Raw genomic sequence first — 17,752 nt, forward strand, 5'->3', positions numbered from 1 at the left:
CTTTGCTAAGACCGCATGAGGGAGCGAGGTAGGCTATGTGTCAGCCTGGCTGAGTTGGTAGCACTCTCGCCTCGGAAATGCATCTCCCCTATTAGTGGGGTAGAGGACATTAAGCAGGCCAGAGCTGGAGGAGTGCCTCAAGGCATTGCAGAGGTATCGATGCGCACATGGATGGGAGGCAATTGAAGGTGAGGATGAGGATTTTCAATTTGACACACGAGGGGATAGGAAGCCAGCAGAGCTGGGCAAGGATGAAATGGTGGGAGCCAGATGTGGGAGAGGATATCGACTGTAAAGTTCTTGCAGTCTCTGCCTTGCACACTTAGTCCACAATCTTCCAGTGAGCTTAGTTTTAAAAACATTTATTTAATTTTACAAAAAGCAGCAACCATCATGTGTGTAACCTAAAACGAATTTCAATCTTCTCCAATAAAATCGCAGTCGTCCTTTTGTAAATTGCCTGCAATCCGATCCAAATGGCACCAATACCGTCTTAAAAGGGACGGCTTGAACTAAGAGGAACATGTGACTTGCCACTGTCGAAATATTCGGAAGACCTTCCTGGATTTTTCTGAAAGAGACTGTTGACAGCAAAATAGAAGTAAATAGAAGCTCGAAGACAGATGGCAGAAACCCCCCTTTTTTTTGCTGTGTAACAGAGAAAACCCTACTAAAGGCAGACAAGGACAGATTGCCTGCCGCTTGGTCGAACACACAAGGTCCTGGGGCACAACATACACTTTCTTTATACATTATAACTGACTAACATTAGAATGGAATATTATTGACATTCCCAGCACAGTGTTACAGTCGTATCAGAATTGTGTCTGTGATTCTCGTTCTGAATCCCCAATGGGGACTATTCAGGGAATGCAAAACAAAGGCTTGTTGATTCTCTCCCACTTTCCATCTTACGTTTAAGAGTCTAAAGGGCAATTAATGTCTAAATTACACCACACAGAGAGGACCAAAATGTGTTCAAACTGAGCAGTTTGTCAATAGAATAAATATAAAAGTTGGGTGGGTCTGATACAATACGTGTTCCTATAGGGCCTTTAAATGTCAGCAGGACATCTCAAAAGGTTTGACAAAGCTGAATGGGGGTGGGAGCTGGGGATGGGGACAAAAATAACCAAAAGTGCAGTCCAGAGATACGTTTTGAGACGTGGCTCGAAGGAGGAGAGGAGAGGGAGGGTGTTGGAAGAAATGCGGGGTGGAGTTCCAGATCGGGGTGATGTCATGTCACAAGATGTAATCTGTGTAATTGAATAAATATGGGTTTCCTAATCCTGAAGGCACTGATTCATGCCAGGGTTTCACTCTGTGAGACAGCAACATTTAAATACCCATATTTTTCATGTATGAGCCTAAATGCTTAGGGTCAGCAGATTTTACACCTGTAGGGAGTCATCAAAGTAGAACCAGGTCCTGACTATGCTTCTTGCTCCTCGTCCCCCAAAATACACAGCTACTGAACACATTGATTATTTACTGAGAGCTTAATATTAGTAAATATTGCTGCTTTCCAAATTTGAATTCTGGTCTGTGCTTAGTTAACGGATTTCAGTGAGGGGATGACAATTGTCCTGTAATTTAGTGGTAAGAACACTCGCCTCGCAAGTGAGAGGACCCAGGTTTGATTCCTGGGCAGAACAAAACCTTAGGCAACTTTACTTACTCCAAACTCCTCTGTTTATCTAGCATTAAGTAGGAACCTGGTTGTTAGTGGATTGGAGGATAATTTCAATCCACAACTGTTTGTGGGACACTGCTGTGCGCAATTGGCTGCTGTGTTTCACCCACAAATATATACAGTCAATTCATTTTACAGTATATTCTGTAAAGCGCTTTGAGACGTCTCAACGATATGATGAGGCAGTATTTCGAATCAAGCTTTATTATTATTATCATTGGTTTCAGTGTCCCTGGGTTAGGGAGTTAAAGAGGGATTATTTTTTTTAGCTCAGGAGCCTATCATTGTTCAGGCACCCCCAGCCTGTATTACACAAGAAAAAGATCAGTCATGGTCACGATAGCACCTGTAATATTCAAGCAGAAAGAATGGCCCTCGTACAAGGTATGAGAAGGTGTGTTGACTGCCTGTATAAATGCAAGTTGTTGTTGCCTACATGTTCCTTAACTTACAGACTTCATATGGGAAAAAATGTAAATGAAAAAGCACGAGAACAACCTAACAAATTAACCCATCAAATTGTTTACTCACAAAGGAATCAGATTCCTCATCTGGGCTCCTGGATGGTTGTAGTGACAGAAGGACTTGCAGAACTGTCCTCCAGCCCAGCTCTCTTCTTTCTAATGTATCAGGCACTGCGCCCACCTCTCCTTGCTCAGGATCCTCTGACCTGTCTGGCTCCCCGTCCCTTGTTATCCAGGGGCACCAGTCTCTGTGCTGAAACACTGGGTCAAAATAGCTCTTAGGGCTATCCTATAGTTTTAAAAGAAAAAAAGGCTTATTAGAAATCTGAAATAAAAAAACAGAAAAGGCTGGAATTGCACAACTTTATCAGTATCTGAAAGAAAAAAAATCGGTTAATATTTTGGATGTGAGCCAGAGTTGACTAAAGGTAACATCTGAATTGTTAAATAGTGAACGCATGATTCATTTTCACAATTTCCATCTGGTCTTTTACTGATAAATATGATGCATCAGGCGAGGTGAAGTGTCTGAAAGGCATTACAAAAGACAAACCAGGAATATCTACAATTTACAACTTAATATAATGGTTCCTTTTAATGAGACTCAATGTGCCGATCCAATAAGACAAATTAGCAGCTGGTGTCAGAGGTGGTAGCTACTAATACAAATCCCTTTTATTTAAAAAAAATCCCAGGGAAAAATGTACTAACAGCCCATACCACAGATGGATCTAACAGCTTTCTTCTGCCAACCCTTGGTTCGTCCTTGACTCGGCTTCTAGGACTAAGATTGGTCAGTAAAATGTAAGGTACTAAAGTACCTTCACAAAAGGAAAATGTATGAACAATGAAGGCAGTTCGGCTGCATGAGGAACAGTGACAATGGTGCACTGATACATGAAGGAGAAACACAGGTGTTCACATTTGCCTATAAAATTCCCAGCTACTATAATAATCCTTGCATTATCACGTCTTCGAGACGTCTCAAAGCGCTTCACAGAATATACTGTAAAGTGAATTGACTGTATATTTGGTGGGCGAAACGCGGCAGCCAATTGCGCACAGCAGCGTCCTACAAACAGTTATGGATCGAATGACATTATTATTATTTTTTTTGGAAGGGATTATTACCCCTAGAAAACAATCCGCCAATCATCTAACAACCGGGTTCCTACTTACTGCTAGGTAAACAGAGGTGGAAGAGTAAGGAAACTTGCCTAGAGTTTCGCTCTGCCCGGGAATCAAACCCGGGTTTTCTTGTTGCCAGTCGAGCGCTCTAACCACTGAGCTACAGGACCCACATAGTGTACTCTACAGTAAAATCCTGTGAAGTTCTTGTGAGACATTTCAACACGCGATAATGCTATATCAAATGCAGACATTATTATATTCACTGATAAACTCCAGCTTACAGTAATCACACCAATTATTTCAGTTCCCGCCAACGTATATTGAAGACCCGCAAATTTGTGCTAAATTCACCGGCTGCGATTTATTTCGGAAAACCAACTCATTTTCACAGCATCGTCATGCGCGCTCCATTACTTACGGAGCTGGTGGATGAAGACAAGCGTAGACGCTTGGGTTTCCTCTGTGGGCTGGATGGCACTTCTCCTTGGCCCTTGCTTCGGGTTGCGGGTCTCTTGCCTCGTAGCCCCGGGCTGACGGAATCGGACTCGCTTCGGTCGACCGGAGTGGGACTGTGTGTATCTCGACTCCGTGTTCGTGGTGTAATAGGAGAAGAGCTCAATTCCTGCTGAAAAATCAAAACCGGTGGCAATCAGAGAAAAGTACTTTTATTAATTAGTTAGAAAACTGAATCTGTGCGACTATCCCCCAAATAAAATTGGATGACACACTCCATAACTACTTGTGGCACATTGCTGTGTGCAAATCGCTGCTGCGTTTCGCCCACAAAATACAGTCAATTCACTTTACAGTATATTCTGTGAAGGGCTTTGAGACGTCTCAATCACATGATAAGGTACTATATCAAATGCAAGGATTATTATTATTATAAATCTCCCGCGAACTTCCTTCCGGATTTTCCTCCCTCTTTCCCCGCTGTTCCACAAGCAAAAAACGAAATGGACACTCATGAGTGCATCAAGTTTCAGAAGGTTATTCTTCCCTGGAAAAGCATGGTAGTCAGGTCTGATGCTATAACCACACAATGCTATACCTATCCACTGAAGAGGAACTTACTGGTGATCAGTAGCAGGACCCTGGCTGAAGTTTCCCATCACTAGCCGAGGGATATTTAATCTACTTACACCTGGGTCTTCAGTGGTGAAGAACTGGCAGATGGAATTTTAAGGGGGATAAATGTAGGATATTGGGACAAAACAGAAAATATGCCCAATATGCACATGGAATGAATGAATACAATAACCCTTATACATAATCCTTGCATTTGACTTAGCACCTCTAATGTCAGAACGTCTTAAAACATATCAAATGGCATCGCTGTCAAGTGTAGTGACTGTATATTTGTGGGAAGACCATAGAAATGCCATCTCCACAGTATTGTAAGAACTTTAGAATAATTATTATATTAGCCAAAGTGCCCGGTTCACATTTATGTGCCTTATACGGCAAAATATCACGATGCTCTTTGCAGAAATTGTAGCCAATTAGAATGATTTTTTTAAACAAAAACGGAGAGAGCTGGAAAAACTCAGCAGGTCAGGCAGCATCTATGGAGAAAGGAAAGTGAGTCAACTTTTCGGGTCCACGTGACCCTTCGTCAGAACGCGTTCTGAAACTTGACGCAACGAGTTCTGACGAAGGGTCGTGGACCCCAAACGTTGACTCGCTTTCCTTTCTCCATAGATGCTGCCTGACCTGCTGAGTTTTCCCAGCTCCTTCCGTTTTTGTTTCGGATTCCAGCATCTGCAGCATTTGTGTGTTTTGAGAATGATCCTTTTTTTTTTGTTGGCCAAAACTGCAGAATGGACCCGATAATCCTGTAGTTTAGAAAAATCGCTTCAAAAGTCTGGAATAAAATTCAGCATTTTGAAAATTTGTGGAGGTGATTACTCATCACCCTCGGAACGGTAAGACTTGGCTAGTCCACGACCAGACACGGTTTGAGGAACGAACCTGCTCGAAGGGCCGAACATCCTTTTTGTATCCTACTGTTCCACGGGGAAAGTTACGATCTGGCAATGAACCACAGGCTGCACCCACTCACCACCTAGTGGTCAGCCCAAGAGTGACGCTGGCAAAGATTTGGGAGAATATCACACACTCACTATCTTTTGGGAGATAGTTCTCGAATAGATACCATTTCAAGTCCATATATAAGCAAGCAACTCCCTAGAAACATATGGATCCCAACATTTGTACTATTCATCCATAACCTCCTTCCCCCAAGACAACATTCCTTTCCCCGCTCCCCTGGCCCCAGCAGCCGGAAACCATTGTGTCCTATGGTGCGTGATCAGGGGTTACCTGATGAAACACAGCATTTTTTTTAAAAAAGGAGCATAAGGGCAACAATGTGCAGAATCACAGAATTAAATGCAGCTTTTCATTCAGATACCGATCTAAGCCACATTACCGTAGAGAGGCCAGCAAACTGGCAGGGGATTGCTCACTGGAGCAATGTTGCATGCAGCTTAGTTGCTGACCTACAATTGCATTGTTGGTGGGAATACTGCAGAGATTCACTGGGACGTCAATTTTGCCTCTGGCAGTTTTCCCCTGCCCCCATCCTCCACTCTTCTGACTTGGTCCATTGCTCATTATTCACTCTCTCCGTCCCACCTTTGGAGGTTGAGTCTTTAGGCTGCTACCTGGAACTATGCCAGAATCTCTATATCTTGTGCCTTCTCTCCCTGCAATGAATATCCTCTTAAAAACATATCCCATTAAAGGTGCTTCTTATCACCTCAAACTCTCTCCCCTTTGCTCCACAGCGTTGTCAGTCTGGCTCAATTGCTGGCACTCTCGACTCCAAGTCAGAAGTTCAAGCCCCGTATTGGGATTTTGAACTCAATAGTCTAGGCTGACACTCCAGTGGAATGCTAGGGAAGTGCTGCCTTGTCAGAGGCGTCTTCCTTTGAATGAGACATTAAACCGAGGTCCCGACTGCTTGCTCTGTGGATGTTAAAGATCCTTCGGCACTATTCGGTACTCCACACGCCTCTGTTTACCTAGCAGTAAGGAGGAACCCGGACGTTAGTCGATTGGCGGATCACTTCTCCGGGGGTAATAATCTCTCAAGAAAAATCTGGTCACTCAATTAACAACTGTTTGTGGGACACTATATATATTACAGTATATTCTGTGAAACTCTTTGAGACATCTCAAGGCCGTCATAATAAGGCACTATATCAAATGCAAGGATTATTATTATTATTATAAGTGCACAGAGTTTTTATCTTTACCTGTTCCCCGGGCAGAGACTGGGCGGCGTCCTGACTGCGAGTGACCATTCTGTGGGGAGATATTGTCAGTGAAGTCGGGGTCGATCTCCCCGCCTTGTTCTCCTGGGGGGAGATGGGAGTATTGCAAAGACTGATGGGAAGGTCGATTTCACTGCCTCCGCCCAGCGTCTCGATCTGCTGAAAACTCCACAAACCCACTTTACGCATGCAGTAGGAACACATGATGATCGGAAGTTGAAGGGAATCTGAAGGTCTATTCAAAGAAATGGGGGGGGGGGGGGGAAAGAGTCAGACAAGTCTCGCATTCAGTGCACGATTGCTTTAACTATAAGAAAAATTACCAAACAAAGGCGATGCCTGATGTAACAATGAACATCAGAAGGAATTCACATTTTCTGTGCTGAGAAACATAATTAGTGGAAACCCATTTGTTGGATCGCTTTCCAGGGGTAATAATCCCTCAAAAAAAAAATCTGGTCACTCAATTGACGACTGTTTGTGGGACACTGTATGCATAACAGTATATTCTGTGAAGCGCTTTGAGACGTCTCAACAACATGATCAGGCACTATATCAAACGCAAAGAGTATTGTTATTATGAGTGCGCAGGATTTTTGTTGTAACATGTTCCTCATGCTGAGACAAAGCACATTATGTTCTGATGACATCCAGTTCGCCTTCGACCATCCTGGAATGCGCACATCATGTCCCAAACTATATACTGTATCGCAAGATATTATTAAGAACATAAGATCTTATGGGATACTACAATTGGGATAAGTGCTCCAGGTTAGGAAGCTGAAAAGTCAGTCAGGTCTCCTCCCTCTTGATCATTTTCCAGTGATTCTTGTCAGCAAGTGGACATGTGTGTGCATGTCAAGCGAGGGCAGAAATGATCTCAACTGTGCTGGGCATCTTGTACTGACTGTCTCTGCTTGCACTTGGAAAATCACCTCTTTGGGGAAAGTACCAGACGGGTTGTCAAGCAGTTGTGGAATTGTACTTCCAACAAGACTTCAGGTGAGTAGGAAAGGAGAAAATTTGCAAATTTATCTTTTTTTTAACAGTAGTTAAACAGTGGACAGGTGGCATATAGCAGTAGAGCATTGACAATGTTATCTCACAGTGGTTTATTTCCTCTGCTCTTTGGAATTCCCAATCTGAGGAACATCCTGAAGAACCAGTATGTGGAAGGTGGGTACATGTGGCACAGGGTACCTTCGTGCTAGTGATTCCAAGTGCAATCGGCAGGGATCTGAGAACGCACTGTGTAGCCTCTGGCTGTGACCAGTGATAAAACTGGGGAAACCATTAATCTACTTCAGATTCTCACCCGGCAGCCCAGCCAGCCAGAGCGAGAATGCAGGCAGCGACATGGGTAGAAAGGATATCTGTAGTGTTCTTGAGGCCTGAACTTTCATTTGCAGCACTCCCCTTTACCTCATCTTCTATTAACTGCAACAGGAAGCTGATGGTATCCTCTGTAAGAGTCTGTTCAAAGAAGAGGGGAAAATGTATAGCATTTATTGTATGCAATCCACGACTGTTTGTGGGACACTGCAGTACTGTGCACAATTGGTTGCTGCCTTTCGCTCACAAAATATACAGTCAATTCACTTTTATAGTATATTCTGTTAAGCGCTTTGAGACGTCTCAACGACTTGGCACGGACTGGTTACGCCAAGTGGTCCGTTTCCATGCGGTACTTTCTTTGTGAATCTTTGTAAACTCACCATGTCTTTGAGGTCATCGTGCTTCAGAGTTGGTAACTGGAATTCTAGCTGACATAAACCCCTGAACCGCTCTGTCAGACCACTCAAAAGAACTGAAGGTTCTTTAAAAGGCAGAGCCCAGAAACGACCTGCCAGACAAGAATAAAAGAAAGCATCTCCGTGACTGAAATTTGATCTCTGGATTGAGCTGGGTAAGCCGACTTCAGCTGGAACAGCCGAGAGTGAGGCTGAGCCAGGCTGGGATACAATTAGGCCGGGCATCCCTCGCATTGAGAGAGGAAACTCGGTTAGGATTTCTGCTCCCGAGTGCTGGAAAATGCACCCAAGTGGCACTGAAGCGAAGACATGATTTAGCTCAGTTGCGATGGGGATCAAATTTGTAGGATCTATCTCCCAGGAAAATAAAATATTGCAGTGCCTAACTATTACCCGCAGGTGGCGAGATTCACAAAACAAAATTACTGAATGCGATATCCCCCCCTCTCGCCTGAAAACCAAGTACGAAGGCTCCAGTCAATCGCTCAAATCACCAAAGATACTGCGATTGGCTGCCATGTTTTGCCCACAAAATATACAGTTAATTCACTTTACAACATATTCTGTGAAGCGCTTTGAGACGTCTCAATAATGTGGTAAAGCGCTACATCGAATGCAAGGATTATTATTAATGTTGTTGGCACATTCATCGCTGCTTTACGTTAAGAAAACGCCTCCTTATATGCGGAGTAAAAGGATATTCTGCGCATTTCCATCATCTCACCTGGACAGGGACTGTCGGGCCAGTAGCAGAACTTCTCGTGTGCTGTTTTCAAGGCTTTATGCAATTCTGTGACTCTCTCTTTATCTTCCGAAAGAAACATGATTTACAAGTAAATTACATGCATTACATTTGACATGTGGCTAAATTTGAAATGAAAAAAAAAGCTCAATAGCCACAATATAGCCCGTCCTGTCTGACGACAGTCAACATCTTCAAGCCCTCTCATCATATCCCTCAATCATTTCTTTCCAGAAATGTATTTATCCATCTCTTGAACTCATGTATTATTGTCTGTAAGATCCTATTCGATTCCGTATCCCTCCTTTTCAACAGATCGAGGAGCATGTGTACTTGATGTTTCTAATGTTATCTAATGCATAGTGGTCTAATTTTACCAAGCCATAGTGTACAGTGTTGAGATTCGGACCAAATTACTGTATCACCCACATGTCTTGGATTCTTCATTTCCGGGCCCATATCAACGGTCTTCAGTTTATTGGTACCCACTTTCCATTCTTTTGCCCTCTCCCCCAGACACACTTACATTTGGTGGAGTCCTGTGTTGGCTGCAGTGATAAGCAGAGCAATGCTTGGCAGCTGGAACACTTCAGCATATCGCAGTCCACGTTGACCCAGCCATACTTGGCGCAGTATAAAGGTGAGAACTCGAAGGACATGCCAGCCCATTTCAAAGAGTTTCTTGCTAAGGATAAATACTCAATGTCAAAGACAATTAACTACATACCATTTATTTATTAATGAAGGTGAACCCCTTCCCCTGTAAGGCAGATTTTCATATTCCGAGCATCAACCTACTAGTTTCCCCATAAAATATACAGTCAATTCACTTTGCAGTATATTCTGTGAAGCGCTTTGAGAAGTCTCGAAAATGTGTTGAGACGCTATATCAAAATGCAAGGATTATATATTATTATTATTATTACTTGGCCTCCATTTAAAGGGTCCACTTGACCATTGTTATTTCAAAGAAATGTAGTTTTCTCATCTCTGTTAATCTGATTTATATTCCTTTCTGAACGAGATGTAACCCCAAATTCAAATTAATTGGTTACTTATTTTGTTGTTTATTGACATTTTTGATACAGATTAGCTGCCACATTTGCCTCACACGTAATTTCTAACTTTATTTCATAAAGTGCTTTGAGATGTTTATTTTATGTGAGAGGCACTATATAAATGGAAGTTATTATTATTACAAGAAAACAGAAACTTTTCATGAGGCCTTAGGGGCCATGAGATGCTCTTCTGCCGTGAAAGGCGCTATATGAATGTAATTTTTGGTTGTTGTTGAGGGGAATAAATGGCATGTACAAGACCATGATCTATCATTGTATGGGAAATGAGTTACAGTGCTCAATGACTGAAAACAAACACTATGAAACCCCACGCATGCGCACACCGATCTGAATCTGTATTTCAGAATATAAAGGATATTGTGAAAGTTTCAACACGCAAGAAGAAGGCTTCCTTATTGGCTGAATCACAGGGAGGTATTGACTCTTCAAGACTGGCATTGGGAGATTCGGAAATAGAATTTGTCTGATCCCTGGGAAAGAAGAAAAAAAAGACAATAAGATAAATACATATATAAACAAACAAATTTCCCTTCTCTCCCTAAAGCACTGACTTGATATTACTCCCCTGGTGCATTGCACAAGTGTTCATTCTTCACATGCGAGTCAAACAGTGAGCGCAGCTACTAAAATGTGTGTGTGTGGGTTGGTGGGGGGTGTCATGACAGCCAAAAGCTGTTCGAAACCAAATGTTTCCCCAGGTGTTAGCTGACCAAAACAAAATGTCAACAGCACATAATATGTGCTCTGGGTTCAATAATAATAATAATGTGTTCTGGGTTCAATAATAATATAATAATAATATTTGTTCTGGGTTCAATAATAATATAATAATGTGTTGTGGGTTCAACAATAATATAATAATAATATTTGTTCTGGGTTCAATAATAATATAATAATAATGTGTTGCGGGTTCAACAATATAATAATAATGTGTTGTGGGTTCAATAGTAATATAATAATAATGTGTTGTGGGTTCAATAATAATAATCTAATAATAATAATGTGTTGTGGGTTTAATAATAATATAATAATAATGTATTGTGGGTTCAATAATAATAAAATAATGTGTTGTGGGTTCAACAATAATATAATAATGTGTTGTGAGTTCAATAATAATAATATAATAATAATGTGTTGTGGGTTCAATAATAATAATATAATAATAATGTGTTGTGGGTTCAATAATAATAATATAATAATAATGTGTTGTGGGTTCAACAATAATATAATAATGTGTTGTGAGTTCAATAATAATAATATAATAATAATGTGTTGTGGGTTCAATAATAATAATAATAATGTGTTGTGGGTTCAACAGTGATGAGAGCAACGCGATGAAGCCGAGGGTCGGGTGACGGGCAGTGAACTTGGAAGCCGCCGCTGTCACTGAGACTGGAGCGGAGGTTCATTCATTCCCGGGTACCCGGACCCGGCGCGGCCCCGCGGCCGCTCAGCCTCCCGCCCGCAGTGAGCGAGCGAGTGAGTGACGGCGGAGGCCCTCTGTAAATAAACCCGCGCACTGCGGCCACTCACGTTGGCGCGACGCTGTCCGACAGCAGCTCCCGCACTTTCTGCGGCGTCCGAGCCGCATCTTTCCCGCTTTTCGTCTCGGCGTTTTCTTCGCCCCCTTCCGTCGCCATCTTGGTCCCGCACCGATTGCTCTCCCCCCCCCCACTTCCTCCCCCCCCCCCGCTTCCTCCCCCCGCCGCCGCCGGTCCCCCCCACTCCCCCGCTCCGACTGCTCCGCCCGCCCGGAGAAACGTTCCGGATGACAAACTGTCCGAAGTCACCTGCCTCAGCAGAGCTTTTTGATGGAGAAGAATAATAATGATGATGATAATAATAATAATAATAATAATAGTCCTGTGGCTCAGTGGTTAGAGCACTCGCTTTGCAAGCGAGAGACCTGAGTTCAATTCCAGGCAGAGGGCGAAACCTCGGGCAAGTTTCCTTACTCCACACAGAGCCTAATAATAATCCCTCCAAAACAAAAAACAATAATAAATTTGGTCATTTTCAATCCACGACTGTTTGTGGGACATTGTTGTGCGCAATTGGCTGCCGCGTTCGCCCACAAATATACAGTCAATTCACTTTACAGTGTGTTCTGTGAAGCGCTTTGGGAACGTCCTCCCGACGTGAAAAGCGCTATATCAAATGCATTTGAATACAGCGCCTGATCACATCTTCCAGGCGTCTCAAAGCCGATGATTCGGATCTGTCGTTTTAACGGAACGTTGTATTGCACTTTAGAAAATAAAAGCCGTCCTTTTCGCGTGTTTGGAATATTTTGATTTATTCATCTCTAAAGGAATAAATCACTTCGCCAATGAAATATACACAGTCAATTCACTTTACAGTAATAATCTGTGAAGCGCTTTGAGACGTCTCGAAGACGTGATAACGTCCTATATCAAATGCAAGGATTATTATTATTATTATTATTATTATTATATCACCCTGGCTATGTGTGATTCACTTCCAACATCACACATGTTTCAATACCGTATTTGATTCAGATCTGTCATTTTGACGTAACGGCGGATCTGTTGTAATAAAAGTTAACAACCCGAATCCTCGCGTTTGACACAGCGCCTCGTCACGTCTTCGAGACGTCTCGAAGCGCTTCACAGAACACCCTGCAAAGTGAAGCGACCGTGTACTTCGTGGGCAAAAACGCTGGCAGCCAATTGCCCACGGCAGCGTCCCAGCGAACAGTGGCGTGGACTGAAGTGACCGATTTATTTTAATTTCAATAAATAAAGTGAATCGACTGTATATTTTTTTTTGGGGGGGGGTGTGTGGAAGCGAAACACGATGCCATTGTGCACGATGCCATTGTTTCCTTGCGCTTTGTGAAACAAAAGCCATCTTCTTCCAGGCGTGTGAAGCATTCGTTGCAGATTTTGCAGTGAGAGTTACCGTTTTGAGAATGTAAACCTAAAAATAAAAGGGAAAGGAATATAACCACAATCCCTGCATTCGATACAGCGCTTTTCACGTCTTCATGACATCCCAAAAGCGCTTCACGGAACGGACTGTAAAGTGAATTGACTGTGTATTTGCGGGCGGAACGCGGGCGGCGGCCAATCGCGCGCGGCCGCAGCGTCCCCACGTGGATCGAAAATGACCAATTTACTATTGTGTTTTTGGTTTCGGAGGGATTGTCGCTGTTAGGCGCGTGGAGCAAGAACTGAACCCGGGTCGATCGCTTGCAAAGCCAGTGCTCTAACCACTTTGCTGTGGTTCTACACCCCCCCCCAGCCCCCTACACCCCCCCCCCCAGCCCCCTACACCCCCCCCAGCCCCCTACACCCCCACCCCCCTACACCCCCCCCCCCCGCCCCCTACACCCCCCCCCAGCCCCCTACACCCCCACCCCCCCTACACCCCCCCCAGCCCCCTACACCCCCCCCAGCCCCCTACACCCCCACCCCCCTACACCCCCCCCCCAGCCCCCTACACCCCCTACACCCCCCAAGCCCCCTCCAGCCCCCCAGCCCCCTACACCCCAACCCCCTCCACCCCCCAGCCCCTACACCCCCACCCCCCTACACCCCCTACACCCCCCAGCCCCCTACACCCCCACCCCCTACACCCCCACCCCCCTACACCCCCCCAGCCCCCTACACACCCCCCCCAGCCCCCTACACCCCCTTTGACTGCTGGAAGCTGAAACCAGATCGATCGATCGCATCGGTTCTCGACCGAACCCCCTTCTGCTCCTCGGAACGGGACGCGCTCCGCGATCGATTAGCGCGCCGCTGGGGACCCGGCGGTTGGGCCGCCCACCCGCCAGTAAGGCGGCAGGCGATTGGCCGAGGGGGGGGCGGGGGAGGGGAACGGGAGGCGCTGATTGGCGGAGGTCGCGAGCGGGTGGTTGGCGCGCGGGGCCCCGCGGCTGCCGCAGGAGGAGGAGAGGAGGAGGAGAGAGAGAGAGAGAGAAGAAGAAGAAGACGACCGCAGACGGACGGCGGGAAGGAGTCCATTTGCGTTTAAACTCCGGGCTTTTATCTAAACGTCTATACGTCTCCATCTGTGTATTACAAACGGTTGTTTGGTGCTCGTCGCAAGGGAAGGGGAAGAGGAGGAGTGAGGGAGGGAAGAGAAGAGAAGAGAGAGAGTGAGAGAGAGGGAGAGCCGCCATTGTTGTTGTTGTTGTTGCTCATTCGTTGCGGGAGGAGGGGTTGGGGGGGGGGGTGGAGGGGGGGGGGAATGCTGGAGCCGGTGGATCCTCCTCCTCCTCCGAGGTCGACGCCGCCGCCGACGCCGCCGCCATCTCCGCCTCCCCCTCTCCTCAGTCAGTTCGTCAAGTTGACGGGGAGGCCTCCGCCCGGCCCTCCAGGTCAGTACCGCCGCCCGCCCGCCCGCCCGCCCGCGGCTCGGGGTCCCTCCCCCCCCCGTCCGTCCGTCCGTCTCGATGGCCTCCTGTTCCGACTGCCGTGGCTGCCTCTCGGTTGATGCGCGTGACCCGACCGTGAGTGAGTGAGTGAGTGAGTGAGGCCCCCGCCCTCCCTTTCCTTCGTTCAGCCTTGTGCGAGCCCCCACCGCCGACAGTTAGTCACGGTCGGGCAGCCCGCCCTCACAGCCGTGAGATTGTTGCTCTCGCCGTTGGCAAACGCTGCAGCAGTACAACTCTCTCTCTCTCTCTCTCTCTCACTCACACTCTCTCACTCTCTCCATCTCTCACTCACTCACTCTCTCTCACTCACACTCATTCACTCTCTCACTCACTCACACTCTCTCTATCTCTCACTCTCTCTCACTCACACTCCCTCTATCACCCACTCACTCTCTCATTCACTCACTCACACTCTCTATCTCTCACTCACACTCTCTATCTCTCACTCACACACTCTCACTCACTCACACACTCTCACTCACTCGCACTCTCTATCTCTCACTCACACTCTCTATCTCTCACTCACACTCTCTATCTCTCACTCACACACTCTCACTCACTCACACACTCTCACTCACTCGCACACTCTATCTCTCACTCACTCTCTCACTCACTCACTGACTCGCTCGATCTGTATAAATCGTACAAACTGCTACATACAGTCGATTCACTTTACAGTACATTCTGTGAAGGGCTTTGAGAGACGTCTCGAAGACGGCGTGATAAGGCGCTCTCTCAAACGCAAGGGTTGCTCTAACCCCCCCCCCTCTTAAATTTAGACTCTTGCCCAAGTCCCGCTCGAGTGTGACGTAACTCATACTTTGGACAAGTCATACTAAATGTCCCAACTGATATACTTGTGTGAGGTTTACTGTAGTTGTAAAGCGTTGCGTAGTCGCGGTCATATTTTGCATAACAACGGCAAGTATAAATTGCAATTTGTGTGTGTGTATATATAGTGCCTTTCATGTCAGGAATGTAAGAAATAATGTAAGAGTGCTACCAATGCGCATTACCCTGCAATTGTTTACATAATGTGGTTGGTTACAAGTCATCCTTCAGCCCCAGGGGTCTGAGATTGTTGCTTGTTGCTAACACTCCATGTTTGAGATACAAGTATTGTCCAGTAAAACTCACACAAATCTGATTTGTATAAATCCTATAATTACCTAAGTCATACATCTGCCTAAATCCCTTTCAGGTGTTTATATTCTATACAAGTTTGACATAACTCATACTTTGCATAAGGCATATTAAATGTATGGGTACCAACTGATGTGACTTATGCAAGGTTTGGAGTAGTTGTAAAGCTTTGTGTAGCACTGGTTGTTCATGATCGTACTTTGCATAACAACAACAGCGACAACAACAAATTGCATTTATATAGTGCTTTTTGCTTCTAGAATGTAAGAAATATAAGTCTAGAATACTACCAATGTGCATTATCCTGCAATTGTTTACATAATTTGGTTACAATTCCTACTGAAATGATGAACTTAACCATGAAGTCTACACTTGTTTTATAGTGCACTTTTGTATATTATATGGGCAGTATATGAACCTATATAAAATACTATATAAAATTGTAATTGGGTAGAACATGAATAAGCATTTAGTTACAACTTTGTGTTGAAACCTTACTGTTGTTGTCTGATAGGCTTTCTGATGGGCTTTTTTTGTCAAAATTGCTTGAAATTGAAACAAAAATAGCTGTTATTATTTAAGAGTGCTGTTCATTAAATGGGTCACATTTCTATGCCAAAAAGAATCAGTACACTTCCAATGAGTGATTTTGCCAACCTGAGCTAATCTGAACATTTACTTTAAATGCTTTGTTTTGTAGCTGTTGGTTGAATGGTAATCCATAGGTGACCTTTCCATAACAATTAAATTGTACACAAAGAATATCTGTCTGCTTTTCTAAATCAGAAGAAGCTTTAAAATGAATTCATTTCAAAGAGCAGTCAGCATCAAGGGAATGTTAAATCACGTGCCCATTTAGATAGGCCTTTACATAAATACATGTACTGTACTATGTGCTTTTCAAGATAAATTATATCATTTGTTGATGTTATGTTAGTCTATAAAACAGTTGTTCTGTAGTTAGAGCCAGATCTACCTAGACCATCCTATTTACAGTTGTTTTTGTTTGGAGTAAAGTAGAACTTTGTATCACTCATTGCCAAGTATTTTGTGTGTGCGTAACATTTCTCTTGCGTGTAAGATGGATGTTTTGATGCTGTGGACTTACCGCAGCATAAATTTGGGGATATGCTTTAACAAGATTGTGAGAACAGCAGAATCAGCAATATTTGCACATTCATTTAAGTTCCAGGAAAATACCTTTTTTGAGATAACGCTTATATTTTCAGATAATGGTTCGCGGTAATTGGAATGAATTTATAGTGTATGTGTATATTTTCATAAGAGCTTCCTTTGTAAAAGCAACAGTGTATGTTCAGGATTGTAGGGAGAGATCTGTGGAATTTAAAATGAAAAGTCATTCCCAAGTAAGTTATTCAGATGCTGTAGGTGTATGTTGTATAAATTAATAGTAGGTGAAGACTGCATAATATTCAATACATTAACCATAAGAGTTCAATCAATCCTGCAAATCAGTGTTCTAGTTTCTTTTATTTATCAGCTGATCCCTGGTGTCCATTCACAATCATTAGCATGTAGTAACAACACTGCTGGCCAATCTTTCTCTCCATTCCTTTCTGACTTTATCCCCCTCTTTGAGTGTCAAGTGTATCTGTCTGTCTTATAAAAGTAGATATATGACCAATCAGTTACAATGCCTGAACTGGCGTTTACTGCCATTTTTTGGCACTGAAAAAAGCCAGCGCCGGAAAAACGTTGGTACCAGCATTGTATTTACACTTATTCCAACCCACCGGACCAAGTCTTATTTAATCTGCAGTAGATTATCAGGAAGTAATTTATATAACACAACAAAAATGATTTTTCTTCTTTCTTTACTAGGTGTGTTTTATATTTTAAAAGCATACTCCATCCAGTTAATGCAAAACTCAGTAGTCAGCTACTGACAGATCTAATGCAAATTCACAATGTATCACACTGTTGGGATGGAAAGTGGCTGCCATCCGCGTACCTTTTACCTGCTGTTTTGTACCCAAGAGTTCTGACTGTTTCGATTGTTCCAAACATAGGTGTCATGTGAAGAGGGGCTTCTTAATTCTCATTCTCTT

At 44.1% G+C, this 17,752-nt stretch overlaps 1 protein-coding gene across 2 annotated transcripts; it reads right to left on the minus strand.

Annotated features, from left to right (window-relative positions):
- Nucleotides 1-346: 346 nt before the first annotated feature.
- zc3hc1 (zinc finger, C3HC-type containing 1) lies at nucleotides 347-11,817 on the minus strand. Of its 2 annotated transcripts, none has more exons than XM_042335285.1 (10): nucleotides 11,672-11,817; nucleotides 10,497-10,608; nucleotides 9,586-9,736; nucleotides 9,042-9,125; nucleotides 8,282-8,409; nucleotides 7,882-8,039; nucleotides 6,549-6,801; nucleotides 3,707-3,910; nucleotides 2,225-2,446; nucleotides 347-581 (listed from the first exon to the last, which is right to left on the minus strand). In XM_042335285.1, the coding sequence occupies exons 1-10, from the start codon at nucleotides 11,776-11,778 to the stop codon at nucleotides 513-515; spliced, it is 1,488 nt and encodes a 495-aa protein (XP_042191219.1). In that variant the 5' UTR covers nucleotides 11,779-11,817; the 3' UTR covers nucleotides 347-512. The 2 variants fall into 2 exon arrangements, with proteins under 2 accessions (XP_042191219.1, XP_042191218.1); XM_042335284.1 differs by having other exon boundaries at nucleotides 3,707-3,913.
- Nucleotides 11,818-17,752: the final 5,935 nt, after the last annotated feature.

This window comes from Callorhinchus milii, unplaced genomic scaffold, assembly GCF_018977255.1.
Source record: "Callorhinchus milii isolate IMCB2004 unplaced genomic scaffold, IMCB_Cmil_1.0 Scaffold5, whole genome shotgun sequence".
NCBI classification, from domain to species: domain Eukaryota; kingdom Metazoa; phylum Chordata; class Chondrichthyes; order Chimaeriformes; family Callorhinchidae; genus Callorhinchus; species Callorhinchus milii.